Source organism: Cetorhinus maximus, chromosome 6 (genome assembly GCF_964194155.1).
Source record: "Cetorhinus maximus chromosome 6, sCetMax3.hap1.1, whole genome shotgun sequence".
NCBI classification, from domain to species: domain Eukaryota; kingdom Metazoa; phylum Chordata; class Chondrichthyes; order Lamniformes; family Cetorhinidae; genus Cetorhinus; species Cetorhinus maximus.
The window spans coordinates 93,417,013-93,431,925 of NC_135884.1; the positions used below are offsets into that span (position 1 = coordinate 93,417,013).

At 40.6% G+C, this 14,913-nt stretch overlaps 1 protein-coding gene across 2 annotated transcripts in view; it reads right to left on the reverse strand.

Moving 5' to 3' along the window:
• LOC144681924 (guanine nucleotide-binding protein G(o) subunit alpha) overlaps positions 1–14,913 on the reverse strand; it is a 379,243-nt gene that overhangs the window by 301,261 nt on the left and 63,069 nt on the right. For both annotated transcript variants that reach the window (XM_078544089.1, XM_078544087.1), the window contains exon 3: positions 1,323–1,464. In XM_078544089.1, the coding sequence (XP_078400215.1) occupies positions 1,323–1,464 (142 nt within the window). The remainder of the gene's footprint in view (positions 1–1,322; positions 1,465–14,913) is intronic.

A 14,913-nucleotide genomic window follows, 5' to 3' on the forward strand; every position in this document is an offset into this window, starting at 1 on the left:
CATAGCAATTACACTCCATAGACAAAAAAATTTGTAAGTAAAGGAGCCCCTGAGTTGTGCATTCATCCATTGTATCTAAATGGGTTTTACAGTTTTCATATTTAATTGGTAATGTGAAAAGTCTCCATAAGTAGAAACATTACCATATTCTACCATCAGGATCTATATTCAAGATCTAATTTTGGGCATTATGTTTGAGGCTTATGTTTGTGTGTATGTCTTGAAAGGGGCAGGTTGGATCTAGAAGTCTGTAATTCAGTCAGTTCAGGCCCTCAACAATGATGTCAGAGCTGTAATTCAATACAAAATGAACTCCGTATCAAGTCTGAGGCTGCATTTTTATCACGAACATCAATTCAAAAATCACAGAGGAAATGGCGCAATCACAACCTTGAATCACCAAACTTCAGAAGGAAGTACACATACTCGACACACGTGCAACACCAAATATGCATGACCAGGCTCCATCCACAGCAAATTAACTGAAGTCGACATTCTGTTTATAATGCTGTGTTGCCAAGTCCTTAAATCTATTAACCTCGGCTTCTTTTGTACAGGTAATATATTACATCCTGAGTGCAATGGTAACGTATGTTGCCAATTTTGCTCTGGGCTGGCTGTCTGTGTGGGTCAATTCACAAAATGATTGGGATTGGAATCTAGGCAAAGTTCAAGTCCAGCAAAGAGAGACACTTACCCTGGGCATATTAACAGTGCAGGTCACAACCAAGATAGCAAACTCAACATTTTTAATGTGAGCAAATCATCAATGTCTTTGCTCTCCAGGAAACAAAACATCAGTTTGTTTAAATTTAACACATGGAGGTCATTGTAAGCACATCTCACGTTGATTTGTGCTGGATTTGCCAATTAGCATCATTGATGGCTATCAAGACAGGTATGGCAGATTCAAAGTTATATCGTGCATTCCATTTTAAATTCTAAACTTAAAGCAGCCACTTTGGGATGGTTCAGCGCAAACAGACAACATGCTGAACAGGGACAAACAGGATCAATCTACATTCAAAATTTATTTTGCATTTATTTTGCACTAATGCCGCAAGACTCTTTTGTTGCAAGCAGTTTGTTTGAAAAGCAAATTCCAATATCCAAATTCTGATTTGACCAAGAACTCTATATTCCAGTATTACCATTGAATCAAACAAAGAGAATGTATATGCCAACATCTATCAAACATGCCTCAATTTTATAGGTTAATGCTGATGTTGCCCTGGTTTGATTTGGTTCCTTTTATAAAGGTTTTCTTGGCTCAGTTAATAACCAGGTTTCCTCTCCAACCATGTGTTTTTAAACATGCTTACCTTCCTCTCCTTGTCACCATACTCGATGCCCAAGGTATCCATGGCACGGACAATGGCTGCCAATGACTGAATGGTGTTGCTGTACACCACAGGCTTGTACTGCTTCACATCATCACCAGAGAATCCATCCTCATGGATAATCCTAGAAGAATACAATGCAAATGTCACAAGGAAATTACTAAAATAGTCCCAAACCCAGATTGGTAGTCCTGCTACCAATGCTGCCAACAAGATGATTATCACACTTCCAACAATTACAAAAAACAGGTACAAGTAATCTCTTCTCAATTAATTTTTTCAATTACTCCTTTAGATCCCTGGTCATCTTTTAACAGTTTTCATTTGACTATCTGAAACCTTTTTAAAAAGATCTGTGTTTTTCCTTTATGTTGTTGATTTTTAATCTCCTTAATTAACTACCTAGTTTCAGGTCTCCAATATTAACCTTCTTCTAGGTCAGTATTGTCCACTAGCCTTATGTGGCTAATTGGGGAATCCAGATGTGGCAAATTGTAATTGATTACTAAATAAGAAAATGCATAATAGACGTCATCTTTTGGCATGTGATCTCAATGTTCATTTTCAGACAACATGTGCATTTAGACTTTAACCTTTGTAAGTGTTTAATGGTAAAATGGCAAGACTAAAAGTGAAATGTGGGAGTGCTTTTCCATCCTTGTGAGTGCTTTACTTCCTTAGTTACTGACTGGAGGCAGATGTTTGTTAAGTAAATATACACACAAGAAGTGCATTTACCTGTATTGTGTATATGTAAAGAGTTTCTACTAAAATTAGTGTCTGTCTAAAACGGTCTCACTGTGTCCACATCTGCAAATAGTCTGCAACTTCTTTTGGGCAGTACTGCACTGGATAGTAAATATTGCCTTTCCTGTTTTATTCCTTGGTACTCCCCTCCACTGCTGCTCAAGTGCTGCTAATCTTCAAAATGTTCCATTATCTTAGACTTTTTATTAACTATTGGAAGATTTTCTTTTTCCTGGCTCCGTCTTAACATGTTATATATCCAGCAGCAGCTCTGTAAGCAGCCCAGGTTTGCCCATTCTTCTTGAAAGGCTGTCACTATCATCCCAACTGAATTCAGTGCCATTAAAATCCTTCATTCATCCTTGCTCTCTTTTCTCCATGTAGGTTCCAATAATTTAAAATCCATTTCCGCTTACTGCTCTAATCTACAACAGGAATTCCCAATGCTCTGATCGACAACAGGAATTCCCAATAAACGCCATGGATTTCCAGCCATATTGATTCAACGCTCCCCTCAGTCAAAGATTCTTCATATAAGAATAAGATTCTTCATATATTCTTCATATAAATGTTAGATCCTTCCTTAACAGCATGCATCTATTTTCACTTGTACTCCTTTTTTGTCTATTCTAAATATTTAGAAATGTTTTTTCTTCCTATTCATATACATTGGTGGAGTTGATTACTACAATGAAGCTCTTGGTATCCTCTGATTTTAACCTGGTCCCAATGAGCTACAGAATATCCATTTTCTCTCTCTACCGATAGTCTTGAAGCTCCAATACTCTTTATATTGGTGTAAAAACACTTTACTCTGTCAACATCACAATGACTGCTGCAATTACTCGTTCATTGATTTTCAACTGCTGTTTTCTTAATCTCTCAGCTCTGTCATCATAAATATGCCAACTTTATATCTATCTGTGGGCACAACTCAACTAGTAGCACTCTTGCCTCTGGATCCAGAATGTTGAGAGTTCAAATCCCACTCCAGCAACTTGAGCACATCATCTTGGCTGGCACTTCAGTGCAACACTCAAGGATTGCTGCAGTGGTGGAAGCACAGCCCTTCTAATGAGATGTTAGACAAGAGCTCAATCTGCTTGTTTCAACAGTTGAGGTGGATGTTCAAGTTCCCATATATTTCAAAAGGACCAGGGAGTTCCCCTCCTGGTCTCCTTGCCAAACCTTTCTCTCAGTCAACGCACCAAAAATAGATTATCCGTTACATCATATTGTTGCCTTGTTCAAAATGGTCAGCGCATTCACCTCCATAACTACAAGACAATTCAAATAGGATGTTTCTGAGAAACATTTCAAGATAAACATAAATTCTTCTGTTCTATTAAATATTGTTTCCTCTCTGTTTCTCATTAAATATTTCTCAATTATTTTTATTCATTCATGGGATGTTGGTATTTATTGCCCATCCCTAATTGCCTTTGAGAAGGTGGTGTTAAGCTGCAGTCCGTGTGGTGTAGGTACACCCACAGTGCTGTTAGTGAGGGAGTTCCAGGATTATGACCCAGTGACAGTGAAGGAAAAACGATATATTTCCAAGTCAGGATGATGAGTGGCTTGGACTTCGTACTTATTGATATTGACTTTGATATTGACTATATTAATTTTGTACAAATTCTGTCCTAATTTCCCAGTCCTCTCTATTTGGATGTCACCTTCCTTTGCTAAACAGTTAATGGTTTCTTTAAAGTTTATTCCAGTTCAAATTTACTCTTTCTTTGCAACAACTAAAGCCAAAACCAAATATCCTACTGAACTCCAAACTTGTCAACACTGAAAGTGGTCCACGCAGTATTAAATTAATTTTTTTTTAGACCAAGCGAGGGTTTCAGATTACATGTGGTGTTTATAATTTATCTTAAGACCTGTCCTATACTTCTTTCAATCTCTCTTCAAAGTATTTTCTCTGGAATCTCATTCACATCGGCAGGGTCACAATACACAAAGGCCGGGATTTTCCAGCCCTATCACGGGTGGGACCCACTGTAGGTAGGTGGGGCCCCAGCCAGAGGTCCACTGACTTGCGACAGGACCGGGAGATCATGGTGGCGGGTGGGTGTGGAAAATCCTGCCCAAAGTCATGTGATTTACCTCAAACTCCACTATATAACTAATTAGGTATCATTATGCTATCTCTACAACAAATCATCTACCTTGTATTTACCTCTGAGAAAGGCCCCTTGCACCATCTGCTTACTGCTAATAACTTCGTTCCATCCTACACCCTAATTTCTAATAACTGTTCCACTCAACAAATTCCAAAGCCTCATCTGATATTTCCACTTAAGATGTTTCAAATCAGAATTCTTTCATCCCACAAACTGCCTCAAAACCATAGCCACCGTCCTCCCCACACCAATCACCCTGCAGACTACAGCCATCGTCCTCCTCAAATTAACAATGGGGGAGCTTAAGGGACTAAAATCTGACAAACTCCCAGGATTTGATGGCCTACATCCTAGAGCTCTAAAAGGGATAGCTGCAGAGAGAATGGATGTGCTGTGTACGATTTTCCAAAAGTCCCTAGGCTTTGGAACGGTCCCAGCAGATTGGAGGTTAGCAAATGTAACACCTCTATTCAAGAAAGGAGGGAGAGAGAAAATTGGGAATTATAGGCCAGTTAACCTGACATCAGTCATCTGGAAAGTGCTGGAATCTATTATTAAAGAAGTCTTAACAATGCACTTAGAAAAGCATAGTATGATTAGAACAAGTCAACATGGATTTACTAAAGGGAAATCCTGTTTGACACATATGTTCGAATTTTTTGACCATGTAACTAATAGGGTAGATAAAAGTAGATGTAGTATACCTGGATTTCCAAATGTCATTTGATAAGATACCACACAAAAGGCGGATACAAAAGATATGGGCTCACGGATTTGGGGGTGATATATAGGTTACATATACTTTATCCAAAACCCTTGGAGCCGATTGCATTTCGGTATTCAGATATTTCCAGTTTTCAGATCTACCATATGTACTGTTGCCCTAAGCTGACATACATTACAAAAGCCTAAGCCTAGGCTAGCTATAGTCTACAAATACTAGGTTGCTTCTCCATTTGCCAACTCTCACGCACCATACTTCTCACCTGTTAACACTTATTACACCTGTAATATATTATATTGCATTATTAACATTCAAATTAACTGCATTGCTCTTCAAAAAATGTTCAGTTTTTGGGTGCTTTTGGTTTTTGGATGGACGGATAAAGATATTCAACCTGTAGTAGCAGGGATAGAGAACTGGTCAATGGACAGAGAGCAGAGAGTAGGGATAAGTGTGGCATTCTCAAATTGGCAGGCTGACACTAATGGAGTGCCATAGGGATCAGTGCTGGGGCCTCGGCTATTTACAATCTATGTTAATGACTTAGACAAAGAGACAGAGAGTAATGTATCTAAGTTTGCTAACAATGCAAAGCTAGGTGGGAATGCAAGCTCTGAGGAGAGCACAGAGAGGCTGCAAAGAGATTTAGACAGGTTAGACAATGGGCAACCAGGTGGGAGTTGGAGTATGGGGAAATGTGAGGTTATTCAATTTGGTTATAAGAATGAAAAGCAGGATATTTTTTAAAAGGCATGAAACTTGTAAATGTTGATGTTCAGAGAGACTTGTACAAGGAACACAAAAAGTTAGCATGCAGGTACAGCAAGCAGCTGGGAAAGCAAATGACATGTTGGTCTTTCTTGCAAGGGGACTGGGGTATAAGAGTAAGGAAGTCTTGCACACTTGTGTAGGACTTTCGTGAGACCACACCTGGAATACTGTGTTTTGATTTTGATCTTCATATTTAAGGAAGGTTAAACGTGCAGTGCAGGTAGTACAGCGAAGGTTCACTAGGTTGGTCCCTGGGAAGAGAGGGTTGTCCTATGATGAGAGGTGGAGTAAATTGGGTCTATATTTTCTGGAGCTTAGAAGAATTAGAGGAATTTTCATTGAAACATTCAAGATTATTTTTTTATTTGTTCACAGGATGTGGGCATCGCTGTCTAGGCCAGCACTGATTGCCCATCCCTAATTGCCCTTGAGAAGGTGGCAGTGAACTGCTGCAGTCAATGTGGTGTAAGTACACCCATGGTGCTGTAGGTACACCCACAGTGCTGTGAGGAAGGGAGTTCAAGAAATTTGACCTAGCAACAGTGAAGGAATGGTGATATATTTCCAAGTCAGGATAGTGAGTGGCTTGGAGGGGAACTTTCAGGTGGTGGTGTTCCCATGCATCTGCTGCACTTGTCCTTCGAGGTGGTAGAGGTTGCAGATTTGGAAGGTGCTGTTGAAGGAGCCTTGGTGAATTGCTGCAGTGCATCTTGTAGATGGTACACACTGCTGCCACTGTGCGTTGGTGGTGGAGGGAGTGAGTGCATGAGGTGGTGGATAGGTGCCAACCAAGCAGGCTGCTTTGTCCTCAATGGTGTTGAGCTCTTCGAGTGTTGTTGGAGTTGCACTTATTCAGGCAAGTGCAGTATATTTCCTCACATTCCTGACTTGTTCCTTGTAGATGGTGGACAGACTTCGGGGAGTCAGGAGGTGAGTTACTATCCACAGAATTCTCAGCCTCTGACCTGCTCTTGTAGCCACAGTATTTATATGGCTGGTCCTGTTCAGTTTCTGGTCAATGGTAACCCCCAGGTTGCTGATAGTGAGGTAATGACATTGAATGACAAGGGGAGGTGGTTAGGTTCTCTCTTTTGGGACATAGTAATTGCTTGTGTGGTGCAAATGTTACTTGCCACTTTGCATGGGGATTGAGAGGGTAGATACTGAGATGCTGTTTCTCCTGGCTGGGGAACCTAAAATATGGGGGCACAGTTTCAGGATAAAGGGATGATCATTTAGGACTGAGATGAGGAAAAATTTCTTCACTCAAAGGGTTGTAAACCTTTGGAACTCTTTATGCCAGAGGGCTGTGGGTGCAGCAAATATAGTTAAGCCTGAGTTAGACAGATTTTTAGTCTCTCAGGGAATCAAGGGATAGGGGGAGTAGGCAGGAAAGTGGAGTTGAGGCTGAAGATTAGCATTGATTATACTGAATGGGTTCGACAGGTGGACTGGCCTACTCCAGCTCCTATTTCATATGTACTTTGCAACTACAGCCCCATATAATTGTTCTCCAACTCTGTGTTGTTGCCCCTTTTATTTTGTATATTAGTTACAGTTAACAACTTCAGATATCTCACAAAAACGACCATGGCTGCTGTGAGTAAAGAAACATGAAGAAATTGTACTTGGGTATGCTTTGACTACTTCTGGCTGATAATGCTGATTGAAAAGGATCAGCAAGGAAAGGATCTAGATCCTCAGACGAAAGATTGAGAACCCCTATAAAGAGGTTTGTGGAAAAGATGTTTAACGTTCTTATGCTTGACTTTGAGTTACTGGGCATGGTTTTGTTCCCATTTTATGTTCCTGGTGCGTATTGAAGCCATGATCTTCTCAAATATTTATTTCAACAGCTGGGGAAACCAAAGCAGAACATTTTCACCCTGGTGTTCAACAATTCTGCTTTCCCCACAAAAGTTTATCATCCATCTCTTTCCTCATCATAGTGTGATTCATCCCAATGTTGAAGGCAGCTTTTCCACGAGTTTGTTTTTTAAAATACACTTTTCCTTCTTTCAAACTTTATTTTAATCAAGACTCACTGCTCTGTACCCAACAGCTAATTCTTCCCTAAAACTGATGAAATAGAGAACTCATAATTTCACCCATTTCCTCTTCCTCTTACAGGTTTTTAAACCGCAAGCTTGTGGTTAACTAACCCCTACTTCATGACTTATTTCACCATTTTTTTATGACATCCTGCAGTATGTATCTTCGCCATTCATGTTGGTTTGTCAATTTAAAAGAAATCCTCTCCTTGAGAACCATGCAGTTGATCTTGGACTTGTACATTTGGTGAGCTAATGAATAGAATTTTCCATTGATATGTCCTTCCTATAACCCGATCTTCATCATCTAGCAGGGATGCAGCATACTTCTCATTAGACCAAGGTTTTGAACTGATGCCAGTTGGCAGCTTAGATGGGAAGTGATGTTCTGCAGTTCAAAATGTGACCAGCTCAGTTTGAGCTGAAATGGGAGATTGGATCTTTTGATTGTTGGATGGGATGCCAGTTGGAGGCAGCAACTTCGTGCTTGAGACTGTTCCAATTGGTCACCCAGCCAAACCTTGTGCTTGGTATTCCTTTCAAGATACAAATAAAAGGCCACTTGAATACAGACCAAGTGGCACTCAAACATACCAAACGGTGCTTTGTTGAGTGCTTAATACAGCATCATTCCCCTTTCCTGCTTTGCTATCACTCCTTTCACCCAGTGTTTCAGCCCATTTAATACAATATTGCTGCTCAAAAGGATCATTGTTTCAGAAATAAATTGGCTGATCGGATACCATGAAAGGATATTCAAAAGATGAATAATTAAAATAAAATCCAGCCATAAGCTTGCCAGAAGTTTTAAGTTCTCATAACTTGGAACAAGTTTTCAAATCCTGAATATTGAACTTTAATTTGTAGCTCATGTTGCTCTCACAGGTCAAAGTTCACATTGCCTATTCCATTCAAGACCTCAGATGCAGGAAAGTTATCTACAAAGCAATGTAAAACCTCCCTTTCAAAATCTACTGAAGACTGGATTTGATAAGGTCCCATTTGAAAGGTCATAAAGTACACAGTCAACACTGGATCCATTCTGAAAGTGTAAAGCTGCATTTTTCCATTCAACAATCACATCCTCAAGGTCATTTAATACATCATATGTTATTCTAATCAGTCACAACAAGGATTAGTTCAATCACTGAGAAAAGTGTGACTGAACAATAAGAAAATCACCAATAGCTCAAAATTGTTAGGGCCCTTTATCAGTCACTCACCAAAGGAATCGGTATGGTCACAGCATTGAACAATCTGAAACATTACTGACACTTGCAGGGGTATTAACCATGGCAGAGACCACTAGATCATGTCCAATTTTCCACTACTGCTGACTGTTCATTTGGATGCTGTCTTGCTCCATTTCATTAGTACAGGTACACTGAATAATTTACTCTGTGATGGGCAGTAGTGTGCTTATTGTTGGTTGAAGTGTCAGCTTGGCTCAGATAATAACCCTGTCACCTTGTCACCTCAGAGTCACAAGGTTGTGGGTCAAGCCCTATTACCAGACTTCAGCACAGAAGCTATACGGACACTCAGTGAACTATTGACTTGAATCCTGCATGGTCAGAGGTGCTATTGACTGATGAAATTCTAAACTGAGGCTCTGTCTGTTCAGATGTATATCAAAATCTCACAGCACTATTCAAAGAAGAGCAGCAAGTTCTCTCCATTTCATTGTCCTCTCATGCAATGCCAGTAATGACAGATTGACTGGCCGTCTATCTTTGTGCTGTTTGCATTTCTGCTGTGCAGAAATATGACTGCTGTGTTTGCCAACAAAATGGTCTCCAGACTTGAAATCAGTTAGCTGTCTGTGAGGGACTCTGGGCTATATTTGGGAAACATGACAAGGTGCCAACTTTCTTTGAAATGGCACTACACTTGATTCTACTAAAGATTGTCACATTGTATGGATTACACCTGAAGCAATTAAGTACAGAAGTGCTTCAGGAGCCAACATTGCCTTGATTATGAATTACTAACTTCCTCTTACCAGGGTTTTGTGGAGCAGGCAGAGGGGGAAGTGGAGGCTGGAGGTAGGAGGCAATGAGAACAGAAAAATAAGTCTACAGTCTGTTTCTAACTATAGATCCCAGGCTGAAAATGAAGCTGCCACTTCCCAGAGCACCAGTGCAAGTAAACAAAAAGAAAAGCCAGATTTGCATTTACATTGCATCTTTCACAACCTTAGGCTGTCCCAAGGCACTTTACTGGTCATTAAGTATATTAAGTGCAGTCGCTATTATAAATGTGAAAAAGGCAGCAGCCAAGTTGCGCACAACCAGCTCCCATAAATATCCATGTGCTTCCGGAGTCATAGCTGACAGCTAGTCCAAAAAAAAGGGCATTGGGTCTCAGGTAAGAGATAAAGCTATTGTTTAAGGAGGGTTAATCCTCATATACATTTTCATTATCTACAAGAAGCCAAACAAAATGTCTCTTGTTAAGCCAGTACCATATTCACATGTGCTTGTTATAGAAGCCACTCCACAATTCATGTTCTATCAATCCAGCTAGCCACAGAACAGACTTTATAAAACACAACATGAGCGGGATCACAAGCTGGATTGTTAATGGGTGGAGATCTGGTCTATCAAGTGGATCACATAAAGGGCTTCACAGAATTAGTTCTCATGCGTATAGTCAAACTACAAGTCAGTCAGAAGATGGTTATCCTTGCCCTCCCATCTAGACAGGGAGCTAGATACTGCTGCAATATATCAGTATTAGTAACCCCTCATCCATTAAAGCCTAAACTCTCAGGCCATGGCTTCAAGCAAGTTTAATACAGGAGAATGTCTTAAATCAAAAGAGCTTTTCTAAGTGTTGGCTTTGGGATAACTAGGGATGATTCCAGCTAAGCTGGGGTTGTGCACATCAATGGTGCAGGTGATCTCACACTGACAGTATACAGATGGGATTGCACCAACTTTTGCCAGCCAAGGTCCGCCTCTGAATTTCACCCACGAGTGGGAGGAAAAAACGAGCAACCTATGGAAATAAAAACAAAAAACTACTGCGGATGCTGGAAATCCAAAACAAAAACAGAATTACCTGGAAAAACACAGCAGGTCTGGCAGCATCGGTGGAAATAGATCACTAGGTCAGCGACCCAGTTTTCCAACTCATGTCCCCTTTAACCCCCCAGAATTTTATACATTCAGGAATTCCAGCATATTTTCATTGAAGTGACAGATTCCCCCAAGGGCTCGCTCGTGTCTGTGACACTCCTCAGTTTGGTTTATTTTATATACAGAAAATACCAAACATTTGTAAGTTAAGCTCCATGCAATGACATTTGACAGAATATTATTTTTCCCCTTTTACAGGCAGATAACTAATAAATCAAGCAGATAAATAATAAATCAAGCAAACACAAATGCTATGAGTCAGAATGCTCCTGTACAATCAAAGACTGAATATTCACAAATGCTCATGGAAAACGGTGATCAGAAAATGCTTCCATCCTTCATTATATCATCTCAAAGTATCATTTCACCTCAGTGTTTGCTGCTCCTGTTATTTTGATATACCAGCCCGAAATGACAAGGCGGCAGTGAACAGGCTGCTAAACCTTTGTGCAGTTTGTCAATTTCCTATTACTCACCCATTTCACCATGGACACTTTCTTGTGAATTTAACACAGTATATATAGGAATAAGCAGACAGATTTGAGTCAAACAACGTTGCTTACAGTTACAGTATAAAACAAAATAAAATTCACAGATAATCTTAAACAGGAATGCTTCTGTCCTTTACAGGAGAAAACACACGTCAACTCAAACAGGGACAGGCTGGGTTAAATGACCCGTTTCCATGTTGTAATTTCTAGGCACTAACATTCACTCCCACCTCCCTGCCTATTTACACTAACACTAATGCCTGGAAATCATTGCGAGCAATGTTTTGGTACAAATGCTTACCATATTTGCAACTCCCTTGGTTCAGTCGCTAGCACTCTTGCCTTAGAGTCAAAAAGGTCATGGGTACATGGCCCCATTTCAGAGAATTGAGCACCACCACAGTCCTCTAGTACAGCACTATCTTTTGAACAAGATTTTAAACTGAGGCTCAACCTCCCCTCTCAGGTAAAAATATCTTATGGTATAATTAAAAGGGAGTTTGCCCTGGGTGTCACTAAAACAGAGGGTGTGGTCATTGATCTCATTGCTACTTTTAGGACTTGCTGTGTGAAAATTGGTTGCCGTATTTTCCACATTAGAGCAGTGACTGCACTTGGAAAATACTTCACAAACTGTAAAGCACACTGGGCTATCCTAAAGGATGCTATATAAATGCAAGCTCGTTCTTTCCATTTTTTTGCCCTTTTTTTTAACCAAAGGTAGGGATTTAGAGAAAGGAATTTATTGCAGATGTGTGAGGCATTCATATTGCAGAATCACCCAAATTCAAGGTTAACATCTTTAGCACACCATGCATTAAAACTGAATCAGTTGAGGAGAACTCACTGTTCCCCCACCCTCACCACAGTGTGTGCCTTTGGTGTGCCCTTTGCAACATTTGACTGCCTAAAACCTGAAATACCACATCCACATTCCTCTCCCTGATCAAGCATCAAGTCAACAACTGCTCCATTTGTTGTGTACATCTGAAAGAATAAGGTTTGATCATAACCAAACAATGACAAGTTTATGATTATGCAAGTGGTACTGAGGTGACAAATGGTGGCCAACTTGCACTTCTGAAGCTCATTTGCAACTCAGTTTATAACCCTCACACATTCGTCCATTGTGAATTACTTCACCTATCATAGGTGATTATGACATTGTACAAAAAAATCACACCCTGCAATTCATTTCATGTTGAACACAACCCGATTCAGACTCCCAAATCTCAGCTAAGGGTGTAAGCAGATGGTTAATACCATCAACAGCGACAGGATGGAAAGAGGATGAAAGGGTAACAAGGCTCATATGCATAGCAGTGAAATGGGGCATGAATAAAAGGAGTGGGAAGGAAAGTTGGCTGAGGAGATGAAAATGCTCTGACCTGCAGTTCATAGACAGATGCTCTGGGATTGAAGTGCAGTCCAGAGACCAAAAATATTTTTATAATCTCATAAAACCCAAGAAAAAAAGGCAACTGTAAATCTCACACAATAATGAAGAACTGGGACTGTTAACAATCAGTCCGACAAGAGCTAGTACCAGTGTACCAGATGGTCACAGCCCACTTTAACCCTAGTTAACACCATCAATTTGCTACATCTTTAATGAACAATACTTATGTAATTGGACCAAAGGGCAGTTATTGTTGCATTTAATTCCCACTTTTATTGTAACGTACATAGAATAGTGAACCTTTACAGTACTGCTTAAACAAAGTCCTAGGCTAACCCAGCAAATTATATATTGCCTTATGTGCCATTAAGTTAACACCTCACCACAAGTGTGTAGAGGGTGCATACAGCAATATAGCTTAACCTCTTACTCATTATGGGCTGTTTATAGACGAGCTCCCCTGCAAGTCACGTGTAACAGAATGGTAAACTCTTTACATAGAACAAGGCTTACAGTTTTGAGCCTTTTTAATCTCAGATTGAAAATATTGGGCACCTATGCTGCAGTTTATGATGAGTAACTTGAATTATGGCTACTTACCGTTTTACTAACTGTACTGATAATTCTGTAAAGGTACAGTAATAACATAGCCAATAAAACATTCGGATTTTATTCTAGACTACAAACTGCAGTAACAAAGTGAAAAAATGCAACTCAAATGCTCTCAGTTTCCCATAAAACTGATTGGGAACTTCAAATATCCCTCAGTTTAAGCCATCTGTGTGAACATGAAGTAAAACAAATAGGAAGCAGCAGCATGTCCCCATCACAAGCCTGTTCGCTGGGATTCTCAGGGTCTTACACTGGCAAATCTGGTGATGGAAGTTCAGAACCAAGTCAACTCTCCATGGTGGAATCAGTAATCTGATGCCTGAACTGTGCAGGTTTGCCACACTCATGTTGATGGCAGACCAGACAGCCTGTCTCACTAATGGAATGTGGAGGGCTAGACTTGTCACCGGGGCTGGGATTGTTTCCATTAGGCTCCAGCTAACCCTAAAAGCCTGAATCGGTAGGGTAGTCCTAACTAAACAAGCAATAACAAACTTCACCAGTATTCCAGTGTACGTTTGGAGGTCCCCTAGTCTCAGCTCTATCGACCTGTGACAAAGCTCTGTAAGTGGGATATGACCCTGTGTAGCGACAGTGAAGCTTATTCTGAACAATCGACTGTGGTAATGGGTTTCCTGAGTGTCTGACACTCAGGTGATCGGCAAAAGAAAAAAAATCCCTGCCAGAGACGACGAGTGATTGTGGATGCAGGGCAATGAGCTCTCCTCACTCTCACAATCCGTTCTGTTTTTATGTTTCTAGATTTGGATGTGGTTTAAATATTCAGTTGATTTGAATGTCCACTCTTTAAGTTAGTGCTAAACGCAGAAAATAAAACTTATTTACCAATCTAATTTGGGACAACCTGCTGACACGACACTGGGCATCCTGCGGCGTGACCATGTTTGCATCAGCTCAGGGTTTGGTGACTTCATTTGGCCCCATCAGAATTGTGACCGTTAACACGACACTTAGTCTTCTGCGCTCACATGAAATGCACATTTGCTAGGATTGGGTTTGAGTGAATCCAGTAGACTGGCGGTGCGGGTTCAGAGGGATGGTTAATTGCCTGCGTTAGTTTCAGCTAGATTCATGACATTTTGCACCAGAAAGTGGCCATGGTAATTTGAACCACTGGGCCTCTGCAACATGCCACCGGATAGCAGCTGTTGCCCCACAGTCGGATATTCTGGTGGTCCTTAGCATTGGCACTCAGGTTAAAGAGGTACTGAAGGTGGAAGCACACCTGATCCTTCTTATCCAACAAAGGAAAGGATCAAACTTATGATGAACAGCCTCTTCTGCTTCTGATCCTCCTCCTACTACACTTGGCAAGAAAGTCACAGTGGATTCCTGCTCAGCTCGGAGCCCAGTGATGTCAATGGACCCTAGTCTGCACATTTAAACAAAGACTCTGCTGGTTTCAGGCGGGTGCCTTTACCATATGCTCATAACAGCAGATTAAAAATGAAGATAGTGGGATGCAGGAGGGACACTGATGGGTAACTC